The sequence below is a fragment of the Anomaloglossus baeobatrachus genome, unplaced genomic scaffold (assembly GCF_048569485.1).
Source record: "Anomaloglossus baeobatrachus isolate aAnoBae1 unplaced genomic scaffold, aAnoBae1.hap1 Scaffold_3516, whole genome shotgun sequence".
Classification (NCBI taxonomy): domain Eukaryota; kingdom Metazoa; phylum Chordata; class Amphibia; order Anura; family Aromobatidae; genus Anomaloglossus; species Anomaloglossus baeobatrachus.
Window position 1 is genome coordinate 1 of NW_027442877.1, and position 20,622 is coordinate 20,622.

At 52.8% G+C, this 20,622-nt stretch overlaps 1 protein-coding gene across 1 annotated transcript in view; it reads left to right on the top strand.

Moving 5' to 3' along the window:
* Nucleotides 1–10,458: 10,458 nt before the first annotated feature.
* Nucleotides 10,459–20,622, top strand: part of LOC142272546 (RING finger protein 207-like) — a gene marked incomplete at its 3' end in the record, with an annotated part of 58,742 nt that continues 48,578 nt past the window's right edge. The window contains exons 1-2 of the mRNA XM_075332506.1: nt 10,459–10,493; nt 14,121–14,313. Of these exons, the coding sequence (XP_075188621.1) occupies nt 14,123–14,313 (191 nt within the window). The remainder of the gene's footprint in view (nt 10,494–14,120; nt 14,314–20,622) is intronic.

Genomic DNA, 20,622 nt, shown 5'->3' on the forward strand with positions numbered 1-20,622 from the left:
GCGTGTATCCCTCATGTAGTTAGGTAGCGGTGTATCCCTCATGTAGTTAGGTAGCGGTGTATCCCTCATGTAGTTAGGTAGCGGTGTATCCCTCATGTAGTTAGGTAGCGGTGTATCCCTCATGTAGTTAGGTAGCGGTGTATCCCTCATGTAGTTAGGTAGCGAAGTGTATCCCTCATGTAGTTAGGTAGCTGGTGTATCCCTCATGTAGTTAGGTAGTGGTGTATCCCTCATGTAGTTAGGTAGTGGTGTATTCCTCATGTAGTTAGGTAGTGGTGTATCCCTCATGTAGTTAGGTAGCTGGTGTATCCCTCATGTAGTTAGGTAGAGGTGTATCCCTCATGTAGTTAGGTAGAGGTGTATCCCTCATGTAGTTAGGTAGAGGTGTATCCCTCATGTAGTTAGGTAGTGGTGTATCCCCTCATGTAGTTAGGTAGCAGTGTATCCCTCATGTAGTTAGGTAGCTGGTGTATCCCTCATGTAGTTAGGTAGTGGTGTATCCCTCATGTAGTTAGGTAGTGGTGTATCCCTCATGTAGTTAGGTAGTGGTGTATCCCTCATGTAGTTAGGTAGCAGTGTATCCCTCATGTAGTTAGGTAGTGGTGTATCCCTCATGTAGTTAGGTAGTGGTGTATCCCTCATGTAGTTAGGTAGTGGTGTATCCCTCATGTAGTTAGGTAGTGGTGTACCCCTCATGTAGTTAGGTAGCGGTGTATCCCTCATGTAGTTAGGTAGCGGTGTATCCCTCATGTAGTTAGGTAGCGGTGTATACCCTCATGTAGTTAGGTAGTGGTGTATCCCTCATGTAGTTAGGTAGCGGTGTATCCCTCATGTAGTTAGGTAGCGGTGTATCCCTCATGTAGTTAGGTAGCGGTGTATACCTCATGTAGTTAGGTAGCGGTGTATCCCTCATGTAGTTAGGTAGCGGTGTATCCCTCATGTAGTTAGGTAGCGGTGTATCCCTCATGTAGTTAGGTAGCGGTGTATCCCTCATGTAGTTAGGTAGCGGTGTATACCTCATGTAGTTAGGTAGCGGTGTATCCCTCATGTAGTTAGGTAGCGGTGTATCCCTCATGTAGTTAGGTAGCGGTGTATACCTCATGTAGTTAGGTAGCGGTGTATCCCTCATGTAGTTAGGTAGCGGTGTATCCAGGGCTGTATTTTGCCTTCGTGCTGCCCTAGGCACTTTAAGTGGTCGCGCCCCTTTAGTGACAACGTAACACTGAGTTTTCGCACATCACATCTGTTTAAGGCAGATCTACTCTGTAAAACACTTTTAAAAAGTATAAATGAGAAATGAAGGGCACTAACCCCCCCCCCCAATGGGGATCACCACAGGCACATCAAAACATAGCATGAGTATAAAATATTCCCACCACACCATCCCCACTTATATACTGTGACTGTCACATTGCCCCTAATAAACACCACACTGCCCTCCCTTATAAATTATACCCACCACACCTTCCTCAATTATGAAATATGATCTGCACATTGACCTCACATCATGCTGCCCCGTCCTCACAATGTCCCATGCATGCTGCCCCCTCCTCACAATGTCCCATGCATGCTGCCCCCTCCTCACAATGTCCCATGCATGCTGCCCCCTCCTCACAATGTCCCATGCATGCTGCCCCCTCCTCACAATGTCCCATGCATGCTGTCCCATCCTCAGTGTCCCATGCATGCTGCCCCCTCCTCACAGGGTCCCATGCATGCTGCCCCCCCCCCTCCTCACAGGGTCCCATGCATGCTGCCCCCTCCTCACAGGGTCCCATGCATGCTGCCCCCTCCTCACAATGTCCCATGCATGCTTCCCCCTCCTCACAGTGTCCCATGCATGCTGCCCCCTCCTCACAGTGTCCCATGCATGCTGTCCCATCCTCAGTGTCCCATGCATGCTGCCCCCTCCTCACAGGGTCCCATGCATGCTGCCTCCCTCCTCACAGGGTCCCCATGCATGCTGCCCCCTACCTCCCGGTCCACAGGGTCCCATGCATGCTGCCCCCCTCCTCACAGGGGTCCCATGCATGCTGCCCCCTCCTCACAGGGTCCCATGCATGCTGCCCCCTCCTCACAGGGTCCCATGCATGCTGCCCCCCTCCTCACAGTGTCCCATGCATGCTGCCCCCTCCTCACAGTGTCCCATGCATGCTGCTCCATCCTCACAGTGTCCCATGCATGCTGCTCCATCCTCACAGGGTCACATGCATGCTGCCCCCCTCCTCACAGGGTCCCATGCATGCTGCCCCCTCCTCACAGGGTCCCATGCATGCTGCCCCCTCCTCACAGGGGTCCCATGCATGCTGCCCCCTCCTCACAGGGTCCCATGCATGCTGCCCCCTCCTCACAGGGTCCCATGCATGCTGCCCCCTCCTCACAGTGTCCCATGCATGCTGCCCCCTCCTCACAGGGTCCCATGCATGCTGCCCCCCCTCCTCACAGTGTCCCATGCATGCTGCTCCATCCTCACAGTGTCCCATGCATGCTGCCCCCCTCCTCACAGTGTCCCATGCATGCTGCCCCCTCCTCACAGTGTCCCATGCATGCTGCCCCCTCCTCACAATGTCCCATGCATGCTGCTCCATTATACAGGGTCCCATGCATGCTGCCCCCTCCTCACAGGGTCCCATGCATGCTGCCCCCCTCCTCACAGGGTCCCATGCATGCTGCCCCCTCCTCACAATGTCCCATGCATGCTGCTCCATCCTCATAGTGTCCCATGCATGCTGCTCCATCCTCACAGTGTCCCATGCATGCTGCTCCATCCTCACAGTGTCCCATGCATGCTGCCCCCTCCTCACAGTGTCCCATGCATGCTGCCCCCCTCCTCACAGTGTCCCATGCATGCTGCCCCCCTCCTCACAGTGTCCCATGCATGCTGCCCCCTCCTCACAGTGTCACATGCATGCTGCCCCCTCCTCACAGTGTCACATGCATGCTGCCCCCTCCTCACAGTGTCACATGCATGCTGCCCCCTCCTCACAGTGTCACATGCATGCTGCCCCCTCCTCACAGGGTCCCATGCATGCTGCCCCCCTCCTCACAGGGTCCCATGCATGCTGCCCCCTCCTCACAGGGTCCCATGCATGCTGCCCCCTCCTCACAGGGTCCCATGCATGCTGCCCCCTCCTCACAATGTCCCATGCATGCTGCTCCATCCTCATAGTGTCCCATGCATGCTGCTCCATCCTCACAGTGTCCCATGCATGCTGCTCCATCCTCACAGTGTCCCATGCATGCTGCCCCCTCCTCACAGTGTCCCATGCATGCTGCCCCCTCCTCACAGTGTCACATGCATGCTGCCCCCTCCTCACAGTGTCACATGCATGCTGCCCCCTCCTCACAGTGTCACATGCATGCTGCCCCCTCCTCACAGTGTCACATGCATGCTGCCCCCTCCTCACAGTGTCACATGCATGCTGCCCCCTCCTCACAGGGTCCCATGCATGCTGCCCCCTCCTCACAGGGTCCCATGCATGCTGCCCCCCTCCTCACAGTGTCCCCATGCATGCTGCCCCCTCCTCACAGGGTCCCATGCATGCTGCCCCCTCCTCACAGTGGTCCCATGCATGCTGCTCCATCCTCACAGTGTCCCATGCATGCTGCCCCCTCCTCACAGTGTCCCATGCATGCTGCCCCCTCCTCACAGTGTCCCATGCATGCTGCCCCCTCCTCACAATGTCCCATGCATGCTGCTCCATCCTCACAGTGTCCCATGCATGCTGCCCCCTCCTCACAGGGGTCCCATGCATGCTGCCCCCTCCTCACAGGGTCCCATGCATGCTGCCCCCTCCTCACAGGGTCCCATGCATGCTGCCCCCCTCCTCACAATGTCCCATGCATGCTGCTCCATCCTCAACAGGGTCCCATGCATGCTGCCCCCTCCTCACAGGGTCCCATGCATGCTGCCCCCTCCTCACAGTGTCCCATGCATGCTGCCCCCTCCTCACAGTGTCCCATGGCATGCTGCCCCCTCCTCACAGTGTCCCATGCATGCTGCCCCCTCCTCACAGTGTCACATGCATGCTGCCCCCCTCCTCACAGTGTCACATGCATGCTGCCCCCTCCTCACAGTGTCACATGCATGCTGATCCCTCCTCACAGTGTCCCATGCATGCTGCCCCCTCCTCACAGTGTCACATGCATGCTGCCCCCTCCTCACAGTGTCCCATGCATGCTGATCCCTCCTCACAGTGTCCCATGCATGCTGCCCCCTCCTCACAGTGTCACATGCATGCTGCCCCCCTCCTCACAGTGTCACATGCATGCTGCCATGCTGCCCCCTCCTCAGTGTCACATGCATGCTGCCCCCTCCTCACAGTGTCCCATGCATGCTGATCCCTCCTCACAATGTCTCATGCATGCTGATCCCTCCTCACAATGTCCCATGCATGCTGCCCCCTCCTCACAGGGTCCCATGCATGCTGCCCCCTCCCTCACAATGTCCCATGCATGCTGCCCCCTCCTCACAATGTCCCATGCATGCTGCCCCCCTCCTCACAATGTCCCATGCATGCTGCCCCCTCCTCACAATGTCCCATGCATGCTGCCCCCTCCTCAGTGTCCCATGCATGCTGCCCCCTCCTCACAATGTCCCATGCATGCTGCCCCCTCCTCACAATGTCCCATGCATGCTGCCCCCTCCTCACAATGTCCCATGCATGCTGCCCCTTCTCCATAATGAGCTCCCAATGCTGCCCCCCCTCTTATTCTGAGTCCTTACACTCCCCCCATCGATTTTGTCATTGCACTATCCCTCAACCCTTGTTCTCTGTCTCTAGCATTGGCCCCTCTCTCCCATTCCCCCAGCAGCAGCCTCTCCCCCAGCATCAGCCTCTCTCACCCCAGCCTCCCCCAGCATCAGCCTCTCTCTCCCCCAGCATCAGCCTCTCTCTCCCCCAGCCTCCCCCAGCATCAGCCTCTCTCCCTCCAGCATCAGCCTCTCTCTCCCCCAGCATCAGCCTCCTCCCCCCAGCCTCAGCCTCTCTCTCCCCCCAGCCTCCTCCCCCAGCCTCAGCCTCTCTCTCTCCCCCAGCCTCCTCCCCCCAGCCTCAGCCTCTCTCTCCCCCCAGCCTCCTCCCCCAGCCTCAGCCTCTCTCCCCCCCCAGCCTCCCTCCAGCCTCAGCCTCTCTCCCCCCCAGCCTCCCCCCCAGCCTCAGCCTCTCTCTCTTTCCAGCCTCCCCCCCAGCCTCAGCCTCTCTCTTCCCAGCCTCCCCCCAGCCTCAGCCTCTCTCTTCCCAGCCTCCCCCCAGCCTCAGCCTCTCTCTTCCCAGCCTCCCCCCCAGCCTCAGCCTCTCTCTTCCCAGCCTCCCCCCCAGCCTCTCTCTCCCCCCAGCCTCAGCCTCTCTCTCCCCCCAGCCCCCCCCCCAGCCTCAGCCTCTCTCTTCCCAGCCTCCCCCCCCAGCCTCTCTCTCCCCCCAGCCTCAGCCTCTCTCTCCCCCCAGCCCCCCCCCCAGCCTCAGCCTCTCTCTCCCCCCAGCCTCCCCCCCAGCCTCAGCCTCTCTCTCTTCCCAGCCTCCCCCCCAGCCTCAGCCTCTCTCTCTTCCCAGCCTCCCCCCCAGCCTCAGCCTCTCTCTTCCCAGCCTCCCCCCCAGCCTCAGCCTCTCTCTCCCCCCAGCCTCCCCCCCAGCCTCAGCCTCTCTCTCCCCCCAGCCTCCCTTCCCAGCCTCAGCCTCTCTCTCCCCCCCAGCCTCCCCCCCCAGCCTCAGCCTCTCTCTCCCCCCAGCCTCCCCCCCAGCCTCAGCCTCTCTCTTCCCAGCCTCCCCCCCAGCCTCAGCCTCTCTCTCTCCCCAGCCTCTCTTCCCCCAGCCTCTCTCTTCCCCCAGCCTCTCTCTTCCCCCAGCCTCCCCCCCAGCCTCTCTCCCCCCCCAGCCTCTCTCCCCCCCAGCCTCTCTCCCCCCCAGCCTCCCCCCCAGCCTCTCTCCCCCCCAGCCTCTCTCTCCCCCCAGCCTCCCCCCCCAGCCTCTCTCTCCCCCCCAGCCTCCCTCCAGCCTCTCTCTCCCCCCAGCCTCTCTCTCCCCCCCAGCCTCTCTCTCCCCCCAGCCTCTCTCTCCCCCCAGCCTCTCTCTCCCCCCAGCCTCCCCCCCCCAGCCTCTCTCTCCCCCCAGCCTCCCCCCCCCAGCCTCTCTCTCCCCCCAGCCTCCCCCCCAGCCTCTCTCTCCCCCCCAGCCTCTCTCTCCCCCCAGCCTCCCCCCCCAGCCTCTCTCTCCCCCCAGCCTCCCCCCCCCAGCCTCTCTCTCCCCCCAGCCTCCCCCCCCCAGCCTCTCTCTCCCCCCAGCCTCCCCCCCCAGCCTCTCTCTCCCCCCAGCCTCCCCCCCCCAGCCTCTCTCTCCCCCCAGCCTCCCCCTCCAGCCTCTCTCTCTCCCCCCAGCCTCCCCCCCAGCCTCTCTCTCCCCCCAGCCTCCCCCCCCAGCCTCTCTCTCCCCCCAGCCTCCCCCCCCAGCCTCTCTCTCTCCCCCCAGCCTCCCCCCCAGCCTCTCTCTCCCCCCCAGCCTCCCCCCCCAGCCTCTCTCTCCCCCCAGCCTCCCCCCCAGCCTCTCTCTCCCCCCAGCCTCCCCCCCCAGCCTCTCTCTCCCCCCAGCCTCCCCCCCCAGCCTCTCTCTCCCCCCAGCCTCCCCCCCCAGCCTCTCTCCCCCCCCAGCCTCTCTCTCCCCCCAGCCTCCCCCCCAGCCTCCCCCCCAGCCTCTCTCCCCCCCAGCCTCCCTTCCAGCCTCTCTCCCCCCCCAGCCTCTCTCTCCCCCCCAGCCTCCCTCCAGCCTCTCTCTCCCCCCAGCCTCCCCCCCAGCCTCTCTCTCCCCCCAGCCTCCCCCCCAGCCTCTCTCTCCCCCCAGCCTCCCCCCCCAGCCTCTCTCTCCCCCCAGCCTCCCCCCCCCAGCCTCTCTCTCCCCCCAGCCTCCCCCCCCAGCCTCTCTCTCCCCCCAGCCTCCCCCCCCAGCCTCTCTCTCCCCCCAGCCTCCCCCCCCAGCCTCTCTCTCTCCCCCCAGCCTCCCCCCCCAGCCTCTCTCTCTCCCCCCCAGCCTCCCCCCCAGCCTCTCTCTCCCCAGCCTCTCTCTTCCCCCAGCCTCTCTCTTCCCCCAGCCTCCCCCCCAGCCTCTCTCTCCCCCCAGCCTCCCCCCCAGCCTCTCTCTCCCCCCAGCCTCCCCCCCAGCCTCTCTCTCCCCCCAGCCTCTCTCCCCCAGCCTCTCTCCCCCCCAGCCTCCCTCTTCCTCCCCAGCCTCTCTCCCCCCAGCCTCTCTCTCCCCCCAGCCTCCCTCTTCCCCCAGCCTCCCTCTTCCCCCAGCCTCTCTCTCCCCCCAGCCTCCCTCTTCCCCCAGCCTCCCACCAGCCTCAGCCTCTCTCTCCCCCCAGCCTCCCCCCCCAGCCTCTCTCTCCCCCCAGCCTCTCTCTCCCCCCCAGCCTCAGCCTCTCTCTCCCCCCAGCCTCTCTCCCCCCAGCCTCTCTCTCCCCCCCAGCCTCAGCCTCTCTCTCCCCCCCAGCCTCCCCCCCAGCCTCTCTCCCCCCAGCCTCTCTCTCCCCCCCAGCCTCAGCCTCTCTCTCCCCCCAGCCTCCCCCCCAGCCTCAGCCTCTCTCTCCCCCCAGCCTCCCCCCCAGCCTCAGCCTCTCTCTCCCCCCAGCCTCCCCCCCAGCCTCTCTCTCCCCCCAGCCTCTCTCTCCCCCCAGCCTCCCCCCCAGCCTCTCTCTCTCCCCCAGCCTCCCCCCCAGCCTCTCTCTCTTCCCAGCCTCCCCCCCAGCCTCTCTCTCTCTTCCCAGCCTCCCCCCCAGCCTCAGCCTCTCTCTCTTCCCAGCCTCCCCCCCTCTCTCTTCCCAGCCTCTCTCTTTTCCCAGCCTCCTCCCAGCCAAAAAGAGGCATTACAACGATCATCAACTAACCTGTAAGGTGCCCATACATTCTAGGCTCTGCCTCTGCCTTACCTGCTCCGGTGCCTGCTGCCCTGCTCTGCTGATTATCCACTTCTGGCTGGCTCCAGCTCCAGTCGCGTCCTCCTCCGCGGCGTGAGTCGTCTGCAGCATTGGACGCTGCAGCACGGGGCAGTGAGCTGATTGGCGCGCCCGCGCGCCTCTGACCCGGAAGTGCAGGCCCTGGCGCCCTCCGTGTATTTAAAGAGACAGAGGTGCGCCTTTCCTCCCTCTCACCCCCCCCCCCCCGAGAACACAGCGAAGTGCAACGGAGGGGGGGGCGGGGGGCGGGGATGTTAAAAAAAAAAAAAAAAAAAAAAAAAATTATAATTTTTTTTTTTTTTTTTTTTGCTGCCAGAAAGTGCCGCCCCCCCCGCAACGTGCCGCCCTAGGCACCGGACCACGGGTGCCTAGTGGCAAATACGGCCCTGGGTGTATCCCTCATGTAGTTAGGTAACGGTGTATCTTTCATGTTGCCCTGTAACCAGTTGTTGCCCGGCCCATATCTGTAGTTAAGTTTCCCTACAAAATTGTATGAAGTGGTGATTTTTTTTGCGTACTATTCAGGAACTTTTTCTCTTTCTTCTTTAGATCTCACCCTGCTCAGACAAGTGTGTCAGCCCAGACCCTGCCCGCACGTCACTGCTATCTGTCACTGTGCCCTGGGAGACGCCAGCGCATTTCTGTCATTCCATTCTACAAGTGGAAGAGGACAGAGAGGGAGCGAGACACGGGGGACACAGGGCGCCGCCACTACCCACCCCTCGTCCTCATCTCTGCAGGTAGGCAAACGGATCTTCATTATGCAGCAGAAGAATATCATTATTATTAATAGTATTTCTTTTTAATTTGTACATTGAGGAAGGGGTGAAATATATTGAGTGATATTAATTCATCACTATATCAGTCACCATCCCTTGTAGCTTCCTTATCTCATGATAGATGAAGCCAGCAACATATTTTGTGGTTTTTTCACCATTTAATGTGGTCGGAGTCTGATTGTCACATTGTGCCGGGAATGTAAAAAAATACCCCACAGGATCAGGGGACGATGAATGGAAGCCGTTCACAATTTTATGTCCATTAAGTTTAATCAACGCACAATGAAGAGATCTGCAGCTTTCTTCCGTTTATTTATTTAGTATTTTTATACCTTCCTGTGTTTCTTCTTGCTGTCAATGAAGAGGAACATTTTTGCCTTCTGAAAATCCAAACAAACCCAGAGCAATTCTGTGCAGGGAATAGGTTGACCGTTACTATTCTTAAGGGTACTTTGCACGTTGCGACATCGCTAGCGATGTCCAGCGCGATAGTCCCCCGCCCCCGTCGCAGACGCGATATCTTGTGATAGCTGCCGTAGCGAACATTATCGCTACGGCAGCTTCACACGCACTTACCTGCCCTGCGACGTCGCACTGGCCGGCGACCCGCCTCCTTCCTAAGGGGGCGGGTCGTGCGGCATCACAGCGACGTTACACAGCAGGCGGCCAATAGAAGCGGAGGGGCGGAGATGAGCAGGACGTAAACATCCCGCCCACCTCCTTCCTTCCGCATAGCTGATGGAGGTAGGCAAGATGTTCCTCGCTCCTGCGGCTTCACACACAGCGTTGTGTGCTGCCGCAGGAACGAGGAACAATATCATATCTCCTATTGGTGCGACAAAATAAAAATGACGCTACACAGATCACCGATTTTTGACGCTTTTGCGATCGTTTATCGGCGCATCTAGGCTTTACACGTTGCAACGTCGTTACCGGTGCCGGATGTGCATCACTTTTGTTTTGACCCTGACGATATCGCAGTAGCGATGTCGCAGCGTGCAAAGTACCCCTTAAAAGTGAAGTCCATATCACCCTGTTACTTTATCAGATGGGAATGTAGTTTAAAGGTAATGTGTCACCAGAAAATAACCCACTTTTGTGTTAAATGTATTGTTTTAAAAAAATTGGCAATGTTTTTTTTCCCCATTTTAAACACAATCTTTATTAAAATAAAAAGTGAAATTTTGCAATTTTCACTATGGCCGCTAAGGCTTTTTTTAGACTCTTACTTCCTGTTGTTTCAGGAAACAATACATGTACATAGCCACAATGAACAAACCCTACCCTTTTATTTGTATTGAAGCATCAAAGGTCGTTTTGAAGGTAAGGGGAGCAGGTCAGTGGTGACTTCATCTAGTGTGACTGGTGGATCATGTGTATGCAGGTGTTAGCTGTCACGGTAATCCTGCCTCTGCTGATAAGGAAACTACTGGTAATTGTTTCTGAAAAGCCAGGATCTCTGTACAAATAAGAAACAAGCGCAATAGATGGGTGAAAAAGATCCCAATGAGGATTTGCTCACCTTGGAGAGTTGTGTGAGACACGACTACTGAGATGACATTTTAATGTCTGCTGCAGCCCCCAAAACCGTGGAAATGCAGATATTGGAATGAGAAGGGTTAAATACCGTGCTGCAATTGTAAAGAAACAAATGCTTGAATCCTATGCAAGTGATGTATTATCAATGTGTTTCAGAGTGGATACTCCTTCCTCAGGAACATTTTTGAAGACACATCCCCTTTAAAGTACTTTAAAGCCCTCATCCTGCTACAGGTAAATAGCAGTACGGTATATGTAGTACTATATAGTGCTGTAGTGAGGCGCTACTATGCGACCAATCAGTGCATGCACTTTGGCTCTACTGGTGTATTACCAGTGAATTGTATATTGAATGTTTATATGTTTGAAATATCGTTACCTGTGTAACATATTTTTTACTTGTCTTCTTGGAATAATAAGCCATTCACAGGTTATCCTGCAAATGGTTCCCCAACCATGGGCGTTCCCAGGATCAAAACTAGGGGGGCAAGCCATGGTTGTTCAGGTTGTAAAATATTAGAACGTAAAGGTGAATGAAATGAAATTTTAAGAGAATTAAGTGTAATTATAGCAGTGCTTTATTAGTTATTACAATTATTTGCTTGCAAATAAATTTAGATTTTTATTCTGATTACGTGTCTTATACTAATATAATTTTTCTTGGGTTTGAAGAAAACTTCAAAACTTTTGTTTCAATCCAGTCCCGATTTTCCTTGAAGAATTTCCGATGGACGCTCATCAAGCACAACCCAGTCAGTCTGTCCTCTTCCATTATACTTCTGAGCCAGGTCTTTAGCCTTCAAAGGGTACTAAAAGATCGTTCAACAGTAGCTGTCTCTCATATACATCTCATATACAGCCCCCCATAGGGCTCCCATCTCATATACAGCCCCCCATAGGGCTCCCATCTCATATACAGCCCCCCATAGGGCTCCCATCTCATATACAGCACCCCCATAGGGCTCCCATCTCATATACAGCCCCCCATAGGGCTCCCATCTCATATACAGCCCCCCATAGGGCTCCCATCTCATATACAGCACCACCATAGGGCTCCCATCTCATATACAGCCCCCCATAGGGCTCCCATGTCTTATACAGCCCCCCATAGGGCTCCCATGTCATATACAGCCCCCCCATAGGACTCCCATCTCATATACAGCACCCCCATAGGGCTCCCATGTCATATACAGCCCCTCATAGGGCTCCCATATCATATACAGCACCCCCCTAGGGCTCCCATGTCATATACAGCCCCTCATAGGGCTCCCATGTCATATACAGCACCCCCATAAGGCTCCCATCTCATATACAACCCCCTATAGGACTCCCATGTCATATACAGCACCCCCATAAGGCTCCCATCTCATATACAACCCCCTATAGGACTCCCATCTCATATACAGACCCCCATAGGACTCCCATCTGATATACAGCACCCCCATAGGGCTCCCATATCATACACAGCCCCTCCATAGGGCTCACATGATAGGATCCCTATGGGGGGCTGTATCTCATATAAGGCCCCCCCATAGGTCTCCCATATTCAGCCCCCCCCCCATCATATACACCTCCCCAGACCCCCAGACTGTCTGGTTTAATATTTACATTTTTTTTACTTGTGGCAGCAGCTCAGCCTCCCAGCACTCTCCCCAGCTTGTGACTGTGCCGGCCGCTCTGCACTGCAGGACTCGACACGACAGGGCGCAGAGGGATGATGTCAATGTCATCACTCCAGTCCAGTCCCCGCTGGGCTGATTTGCAGTGCAGAGCGGCCGGCAGGCAGAGAGGATGGGATTTTACAGCTCCTACTAGGAGCGGCTGCGGGAGCAGCCTTCAGCCTGCCCTTTGTGGCGGGTGCCGATGCACCATGACGCCCTGTCCTCTCCTCACCACCCGCGCTGCCTGACGCACCCGCTACATGACAGAGACAGGTCATAATAGGTGCGTGCCCCTGCTTCTAGGGGGGGCAGTTGCCCCCCCGCCCCTCGTTGGGAACGCCCATGACCCCAACGATCAGCTGTAATCCGTGGGAGAACCCAGCAGCATTTGTTTCATTTCCCTGCAGCACCACCCATAGAGCAAAATAAGTATTACACAGTTTCTTCTGCAAATTGTTTTTTCAGGGAGGAAGGAGACGAACTCTAGCGCCACCTATTGGCGGTAGCAATCCGAAAAGTCAAAAGGGACTCTCCAATGAGCCTTGTCATATGACTTAGAATTTATGCCAGAAGAGAACCACAATTTGCAGACAGGGTGTTTTGGGGAGATTGCCCCTTGTCACTGCAAAATATTAGATCTGGCTATATGAGAAGCTATAATGGGGTCTAAGGGAAAAAACTTTTCTCCTTGCGGAGACTGACAACCAATCTGGCTGCCAGTGACGTTTCTCATACAGCGAGATCTCATATAGATTGGTTTGTCAGTTTCCGCAAGTAGAAGCGTTTTTCACTTAGACCCCATTATAGCTTCTCATACAGCCAGATCTTATACTTTGCACTGATGAGGGGCAATCACCCTGGAATACCAAGTCTGTAAATTGAGGTTCTGATCTGGCATAAATCCTAAATTATATGAGAAGGCTCGTTGGAGAGTCACTTTTGACTATTAGGATTGCTACTTCCAATAGGTGCCACTAGAGTTTGTCTCCTTCCTCCCTGAAGAGACAATTTGATATTTCCCAGAGCAGCATTGCAGCTATAAGACTCCTCACTGGCAGCCAGACTGGTTTGTCAGTCTCCGCAAGGAGAAACGTTTTCCCCTTAGTCCACATTTTCTTCTTAAAAGAGTGAAGTTTCCTTCTAATCCAGATCTGTTGGGTTCTGCAGTTGAAGAGATACTTATTATAGCTGCTCACTGTCACGCTGTACAAAGGGCTAGTAAGACAAAGTACAGCGTATTCCCCACTAGGTGGCAGCAGAGTAGTGAAGGAGAGACAAAGTAACACTGTAACGGAAAGGCAGCTGAAGTACAGCAGAGTAACTTCAGCAGGCAGTTAACAGGCGAACCACCAGGGGGCAATAGAGTAGTCAAACAGTCAGGGTCTAGCCAGGAAAGTCAAGTCACTGCAAAGGGAGGATCAAAATCAAGTCAGAATTTAATTTATTATTATATGGTTTTGGGATTGACCCCCTTTTCACTGGCACCATCTTCATCTCAGGCTGAGTGCAGACCATTTATTTATCTTTAGAAAACAGAACCGAGTCGGAAGTTGGGAGATCAGGAATGCAGAGGGAAACACAAACAACAGACAGGAGCGGGAAGTCAGGGACCGGGACAGGCAGATGAACGGCGGAGGGTACAAGTCAGGATACAGTAGCGAGCAGGCAGGACAGATCGGGAACACTCACCAGAGCCAGTAAACACACTGCAAGGCAGAAATATCACTGGCACTGAACCATAGGTAGAGAGGTAATATATAGCATCCTGGGATCCAGGATGAGGCAAGGGAAGTTAACCCCTGACATGACCAGGCCAGAGCTGGGTGTAACCAGCAGCAGGGAAAAGCCGGCCTGGATCATGAGACTGACGTTAGATAATACTTGAGGGTCCTGGATGGGGTAGAAATCTTTATTTACAATAAACCCCAGTGCTAAATACTGGCATTCACTCACCATGAATTATTCTACAACATGAAATATGGCATTTAAAGGGGCAGTCCACCTAATATTTATCATCTCTCCACCATATAGTAATGGGCCTACTTATTAAAATATGGCCACTGCAACAATGTGCATCATTGGACTTTGAACTATTGTATCTTCTGATTTAGTAACATATGGCCACATTGTGTAATAATCCTATTTTCATATGTATTATAATAGCATTAGTACATGGGTTTTTTTGCGTCTACTTTTCTAGACATGTCCGGAGGGATATTCTCTCCTCTAGAAAATCTACATGACTTGGATAAGGTGAATTGTCACCCTCTTGCCTGTTTCCTTTGCCATGAGCAGTATGAGCATCCATGTCTGTTGGACTGTTACCACAACTTCTGTGCCAATTGCCTCCGTGGTCGGGCTGTAGACAACCGCCTGACTTGTCCTTTATGTGGGTAAGTGACAATGAATGAAAATGTGATATTCACTATAAATAAAGAGGACCTTTCTTTAGATTTAAACTGAGCACCTCCTGCAATTTCAGCTGCTCAGCTTATTCTGGAACAGTTATTCTTTTTCTTCTGTGCCCCTCCATTCCAAAGTTATGCCCCCAAAAAATAATGTTGCAATTCATTCCCTTCCTCCAATCGGGTGTGTACCACAGGGCGTGGCCAGATTTTGATTGGTCGAAGATGAAAAAGCAAACGCCCACAAGGAAGTTCTGTGGTTCACGCCCAGTTTTTTTAAAGGGAAAATTTACACCTTTATGTCTGGGGGACATAACTTTGTAAAGAAGGGGCACAGAAGAAAAAGAAAAACTGTTCCAGAATCAGTGGAGTAGCAACAATTGAGGGATACTCAGTTTAAATAAAAAGTAAATCCTGTGAAAGGTTCCTTTTTAAGTAAAAATCTAAGAACAAAGTATTTAATAGTGATTCTATACTATGTGGGACCACTATCTTATATTGCTGGACCTCTGGCCTGGATTTAAAGCAAAGGCGTTATAGAGGTCTGAGCAAACATAACAGTTATGGTTTGGAAACGTGGTTTTATAACAATTTTTTACTAGAGATGAGCAAAAATAATTACACTCCCCAGGTCCAGCCTCCACTTTGGTCCTCCATAGTAGCTCGACTGGGGCATTGTGAATTTCCTTAACTTTTTGCATTTTACAGACCCTTACAACATCATGACATTGCAAGGTAATCACAAGTGGCCCCCAGGATGCCGGCATTTGAGTGTCAGCTAAGGACGTTCCCACTCCCCTGGTCCAACTAGTATGGAGTACCAAAGTGGATTCTGGAGTGAAATTTTTTTTTTTCCTCATCTCTATTGGTTATGTAATGCAGTCACTACTTACGGGTTGTAAAAACAGAAGAGTAATCAGAAAAGCCATGGTCTGGTAACAGGAGGACACTTATGGATACAGAAAATACACAAAGGCATAGTCAGGTCACGATCCAGGGTCAGAATTCCAGGAAGGCACTTAATAGTTTCAGGGAGTAAACTGAGACATGGTCAGGTAACAGTCCGAGGTCTAAAGCCAGGAGGTCACGACAGGAACAAGTGGGCAGAGGGGAGTCAAACAACAGTCCGGGGTCAAAAAACAAAGATCAGATCACTAGCAGAAACACAGGCCTTCAGCACAACAACAGAACCAGAATGTACAACTGGCAAGGTTCTGTGGGAACATGCTCAATAAAGAAGCAGATCAATTACCAGAAAGATGAAATACCTGAGCAATCAATCAACCTGCCAGCATTTACTGTCAGTAGCCCAGGAAAACACAGCAGAGCATCTCCTAGTGTGCAAGATGTTCTGCACAGAGGAATCTTGACAGGTTACTTTCGCTGAAAATTTTTTAGAAGCTTCACTGGACCAGGAGTGGATGTCATTTTCAGAGGTTGTTTTCACAATCAACATTTCCTACTGTCCTGCTTGCTCTTCAGCTTTGCTGTGTAGACTGCAGTAGAGTCATCTCATTATCAGTAGAAATTGAGTAAGATAATAAGCGCCTAAAGCTCTATTGTACTATTGGAGATCGAGACAAGGTAGGATATCAAGTATAAATAATACAAGTGCATCTCAATAAATTAGAATATCATCAAAAAGTTAATTTATTTTGGTAATTCAATACAAAAAGAAAAACATATATTATATAGAGTCATTACACACAAAGGGATCTATTTCTATGTATTATATAGAGTCATTACACACAGAGGGATCTATTTCTATATATTATATAGAGTCATTACACACAAAGGGATCTATTTCTATATATTATATAGAGTCATTACACACAAAGGGATCTATTCCTTTATATTATATAGTGTCATTACACACAGAGGGATCTATTTCAAGTGTTTATTTCTGTTAATGTTGATGATTATGGCTTACAGCCAGTGAAAACCCCTAAAGTCATTATCTCAGAAAATTAGAATATTATATAAGACCAACTGAAAAAATGATTTTACACTCAGAAATATTGGTCTACTGAAAAGTTGTCACAGTCGCCTCTGGGTGAGGTTAGTGACCGACTCAGGGACTCTTGCATCATCTAGGGCCTAAAGGCCCAGTCACACTAAACAACTTACCAGCGATCCCAACAACGATACAACCTGATAGGGATCGCTGGTAAGTTGCTAGGAGGTCGCTGGTGAGATGTCACACTAAGCGACGCTCCAGCGATCCCACCAGCAACGTAACCTGGCAGGGATCGCTGGAGCGTCGCTACAACGGGTTGCTGGTGAGCTTGTCACACAGGCAGATCTCACCAGCAACCCGTGACCAGCCCACAGCACCGCATGGAAGCGATGCTGCGCTTGGTAACTAAGGTAAATATCGGGTAACCAACCCGATATTTACCTTGGTTACCAGCGCACACCGCTTAGCGCTGGCTCCCTGCACACCTAGCCACAGTACACATCGGGTTAATTACCCGATGTGTACTCTGCTACGTGTGCAGGCAGCAGGAGCCGGCTTCTGCGGACGCTGGTAACCACAGTAAACATTGGGTAACCAAGAAGCCCTTACCTTGGTTACCCGATATTTACCTTCGTTACCAGCGTCCGCCGCTCTCACACTGCCAGTGCCGGCTCCTGTTCTCTGCACTCCTAGCCACAGTACACATCGGGTTAATTACCCCATGTGTACTCCAGCTACGTGTGCAGGGAGCAGGAACCGGCACTGACAGCTGAGAGCGGCGGACGCTGGTAACAAAGTTAAATATCGGGTAACCAAGGTAAGGGCTTCTTGGTTACCCGATGTTTACCGTGGTTACCAGCGTCCGCAGAAGCCGGCTCCTGCTGCCTGCACATTTAGTTGTTGCTCTGTCGCTGTCACACACAGCGATGTGTGCTTCACAGCGGGACAGCAACAACTAAAAAATGGCCCAGGACATTCAGCAACAACCAACAACCTCACAGCAGGGGCCAGGTTGTTGCTGGATGTCACACACAGCAACATCGCTGCTACGTCACAAAAGTTGTTCCTTAGCAGCGATGTTGCTAGCGATGTTGCTTAGTGTGACGTGGCCTTTACACATTAAATGTATGCATTTTTTCTTTGTCAGTGTAAAGGAGAAAGGACCAACACAGGATACAATCACACTAAACAGCAGGAACAGATAACCAAAGTAGCAGCGGTTACCTCCACACCTCTCCAGACCAAGCTGCAGCTCCAGCGAGAACTGAATAACTGGCAACCCCCTGCAGGAAGCAGAGGGTATTAATCAATGGGAAGTGCAAATCAGAGCAAACACTTGCGTCGGGGTAATGAGCTAGCAGCAGGCAAAGCCAAACTGACATTAACCCCAACACTGACAAAGGAAAAATGTATACATTTAATGTTTAAGGTGTCGCGGGCGGAGGAGGGGACGCTGCGCTCACCCACTGCTCGGGTCCGGCTGCTGCTGCTGCTGCTCGGTGGCTCGAGCGGTGGGCCGGATCCTGGGGACTCGAGCGGCGTTCCTCGCCCGTGAGTGAAAGGGGGTGGTTTGGTTTAGGGATATTGTCCGTGACGCCACCCACGGTTGTGGTGAGGTTGTGACACCACCGCTGCTCTGGACGGGGATCCCGGGAGCGATGACAGGGAGCAGCTTGGATGTTGGTTCTCCCCTCCGTGGGTAGGGGAGTTGGTTGTCCCGGTGAGGGGTAGGGGTGGATGGCAGGCGGGTTACGGGGCCTGGTGAGGTGCAGGGTCGCGGGGGGAGCGCTGTGCCGCACGGCACGGTGGTACTCACTCAGCCAGTAATTCACACGGAGTCTCTGGTCAAACAAACGGCTGGATGGACGGGTCCCACAGGCGGCTGCGGTTGTTCTCCTCCCGGTAGGTTGATGGTGACTGCCTTTCCCTGCACCTGTGTTGTGTTACGGTTCCAATGGCTTCCCACCGGTAACCCGCTCCCCAGCTTGGATGGATGCTGAAGGAGCCCCTTTTGCCCGCAGGCTCTGGCCCTGGGAACTGTAGCCTTGGCGGTGACTGTGTTTCCCTTTTACGGTGTGAGCTGTTGCCTTCAATCGGGTCTTGACTGCTGGGAAACCCCGGAGGTTCCCTTCGCTAACGGATTTGACCAGTTTTACGGCGACTCCTAGCCTGGTCGGGGTCCGTAAGCCCTGCCGGATGGTGCTGGCATCTCTTTGCTCTCCGATCCGGTACCGTCGGGCCACCGCCCGTCCACGGTCCTTACGGTTTGCTCCAATTAGCCTCTCCTGCAGACGGTCACCACCGTCTGCCAACCTTGCTGTACCGTCCGGGCCACACACCCGGACGCCGTCAGACTGCTCCTCTACCACCTCACTTCCTCCAACTTCAACACTCTATCTGAACTCACTCCTTTTCCCGCCTCCAGGACTGTGAACTCCTCGGTGGGCGGGGCCAACTGCCTGGCCCACCCCCTGGTGTGGACATCAGCCCCTGGAGGGAAGCAACAAGGATTTTTGTGTTTGACTTCGGTGTGCCTAACCGGGGTGTGGGGTGTGTTGTTGTAGTTCTGTGACGACTTGGCTTGTCCAAGGCGCCACATAAGGCCCTAGATGATACAAGGGTCCCTGAGCCGGTCAATAACCTCACCCAGAGGCGACTGTGACAACTTTTCAGTAGACCAATATTTCTGAGTGTAAAATAATTTTTTCAGTTGGTGTTATATAATATAGTGACTTTTGGGTTTTCATTGGCTGTAAGCCATAATCATCAACATTAACAGAAATAAACACTTGAAATAGATCACTCTGTGTGCAATGACTCTATATAATATATAGAAATAGACTCTATATAATGTGTTTCCCTTTTTGTATTGAATGACTGAAATAAATTAACTTTTTGATGATATTCTAATTCATTGAGATGCACCTGTATATATACAGAGAAGGGCTGTTTCAGACGTCTGAGAAAATCGGTCCGCAGTATATGGACTGTCCACAGGATGGTTGACCTTAACTCAGCAGCCTCATACATGCCTATAAGGTTGCTGAGTTCAAGTGTTCAAGTCAGGAGTCCGGCGGTCAGTCTGTGCACTGTGGTGCATGCGCGGACCAATTTTCACGACTATCTGAATGAGCCCTGAGGCTGTGCATGCAGCTTCACAGCTACTCCCTGGTCTCTGGGGGAGGCAGTGCTCCAGTTCTTCCTGTAGACTGGATTAGTCAACTGCCACTTTTTTGACCAATAAACCTAAAGCTATGTTCCCACCATGAGATTTTAGTGAGTGTTTGATGTTGCAGAATTTTCCCACCAATTATGTGAATTAGATTGCTTGTGTTTTTTCATTGCATTTTTGTATGATTTTTTTTCCGTGTGAGATTGTTCCATATTCATATAGTTTTCTTCTATGGGTGTTATTATTAACATTTTTCACCTTCCCTCTTTTGTGATCTATCTGAGTTGCGTATATTGAGTCAACATACATTAGGCTAATTAGGTATTGGATGACATTTATTACCTGTTTTTGGCTCGCTTTTTGATTTTTTTTTTTTTGTCATCTACTATTTAGAGGCATTACATTAATCACTATTTGCCTCACCTTATACATCAGGGTTTGGTTCTTGTGTCCCTTCTAGTTAGAGGGGCTATTTATGTGTCAATTGTGTCTGTTATCCCCGTTAATTTTAATAAAAAATAATTAAAAGTTATATTTTATTATTACCCAGCTGTTCTCATAAATTCACATTTGGGGCAAATTGCTTTGTGCTATTAATCAAAATCAGGAGTTGGTAAAAAATACAAAAGTGGTGCCTGTGTTTCTATTAGGCCGGAGTCACACTTGCGAGTGGCTCGTGCGTGACTCGCGCCACCCGCCACGGCCTGATGCTCTCCTGACACAAGCCTCTCCGCTGCATAGAAATACATGTAGCAGACCTGCTCCTATCATGAGAGTGTGCAGCGGTGCCGGGTGATGCGATGCGAGACTCGTGCCAGTCACGTACAAGCCACTCGCAAGTGTGACTCCGGCCTTATACTTTTCCTCAGATTGTTCCATTTCTGGTTTTGTCTGAGGTAAAAAACTCACCAAGTACTCAACATGTGAATGTGGCCTAAGATGGTGCTGGAACTTCAACTATTAGGCCATGTGCCCACGGGAGAAAGTCACTGCGAATTTTGCTGCGGAAAACCTGCAGATTTTCTAGATTTTCTAGATAAATCCGTGGATTAACGCAAGTACAGACACTTCCCATGTTATCCTATGGGATTTGGGGAGTGCTGTATCAATGCTGCGGTATTTGCGGCTGCGGAAAATGCTGCGGATTTCCTGCAGCCGCACGTAACTA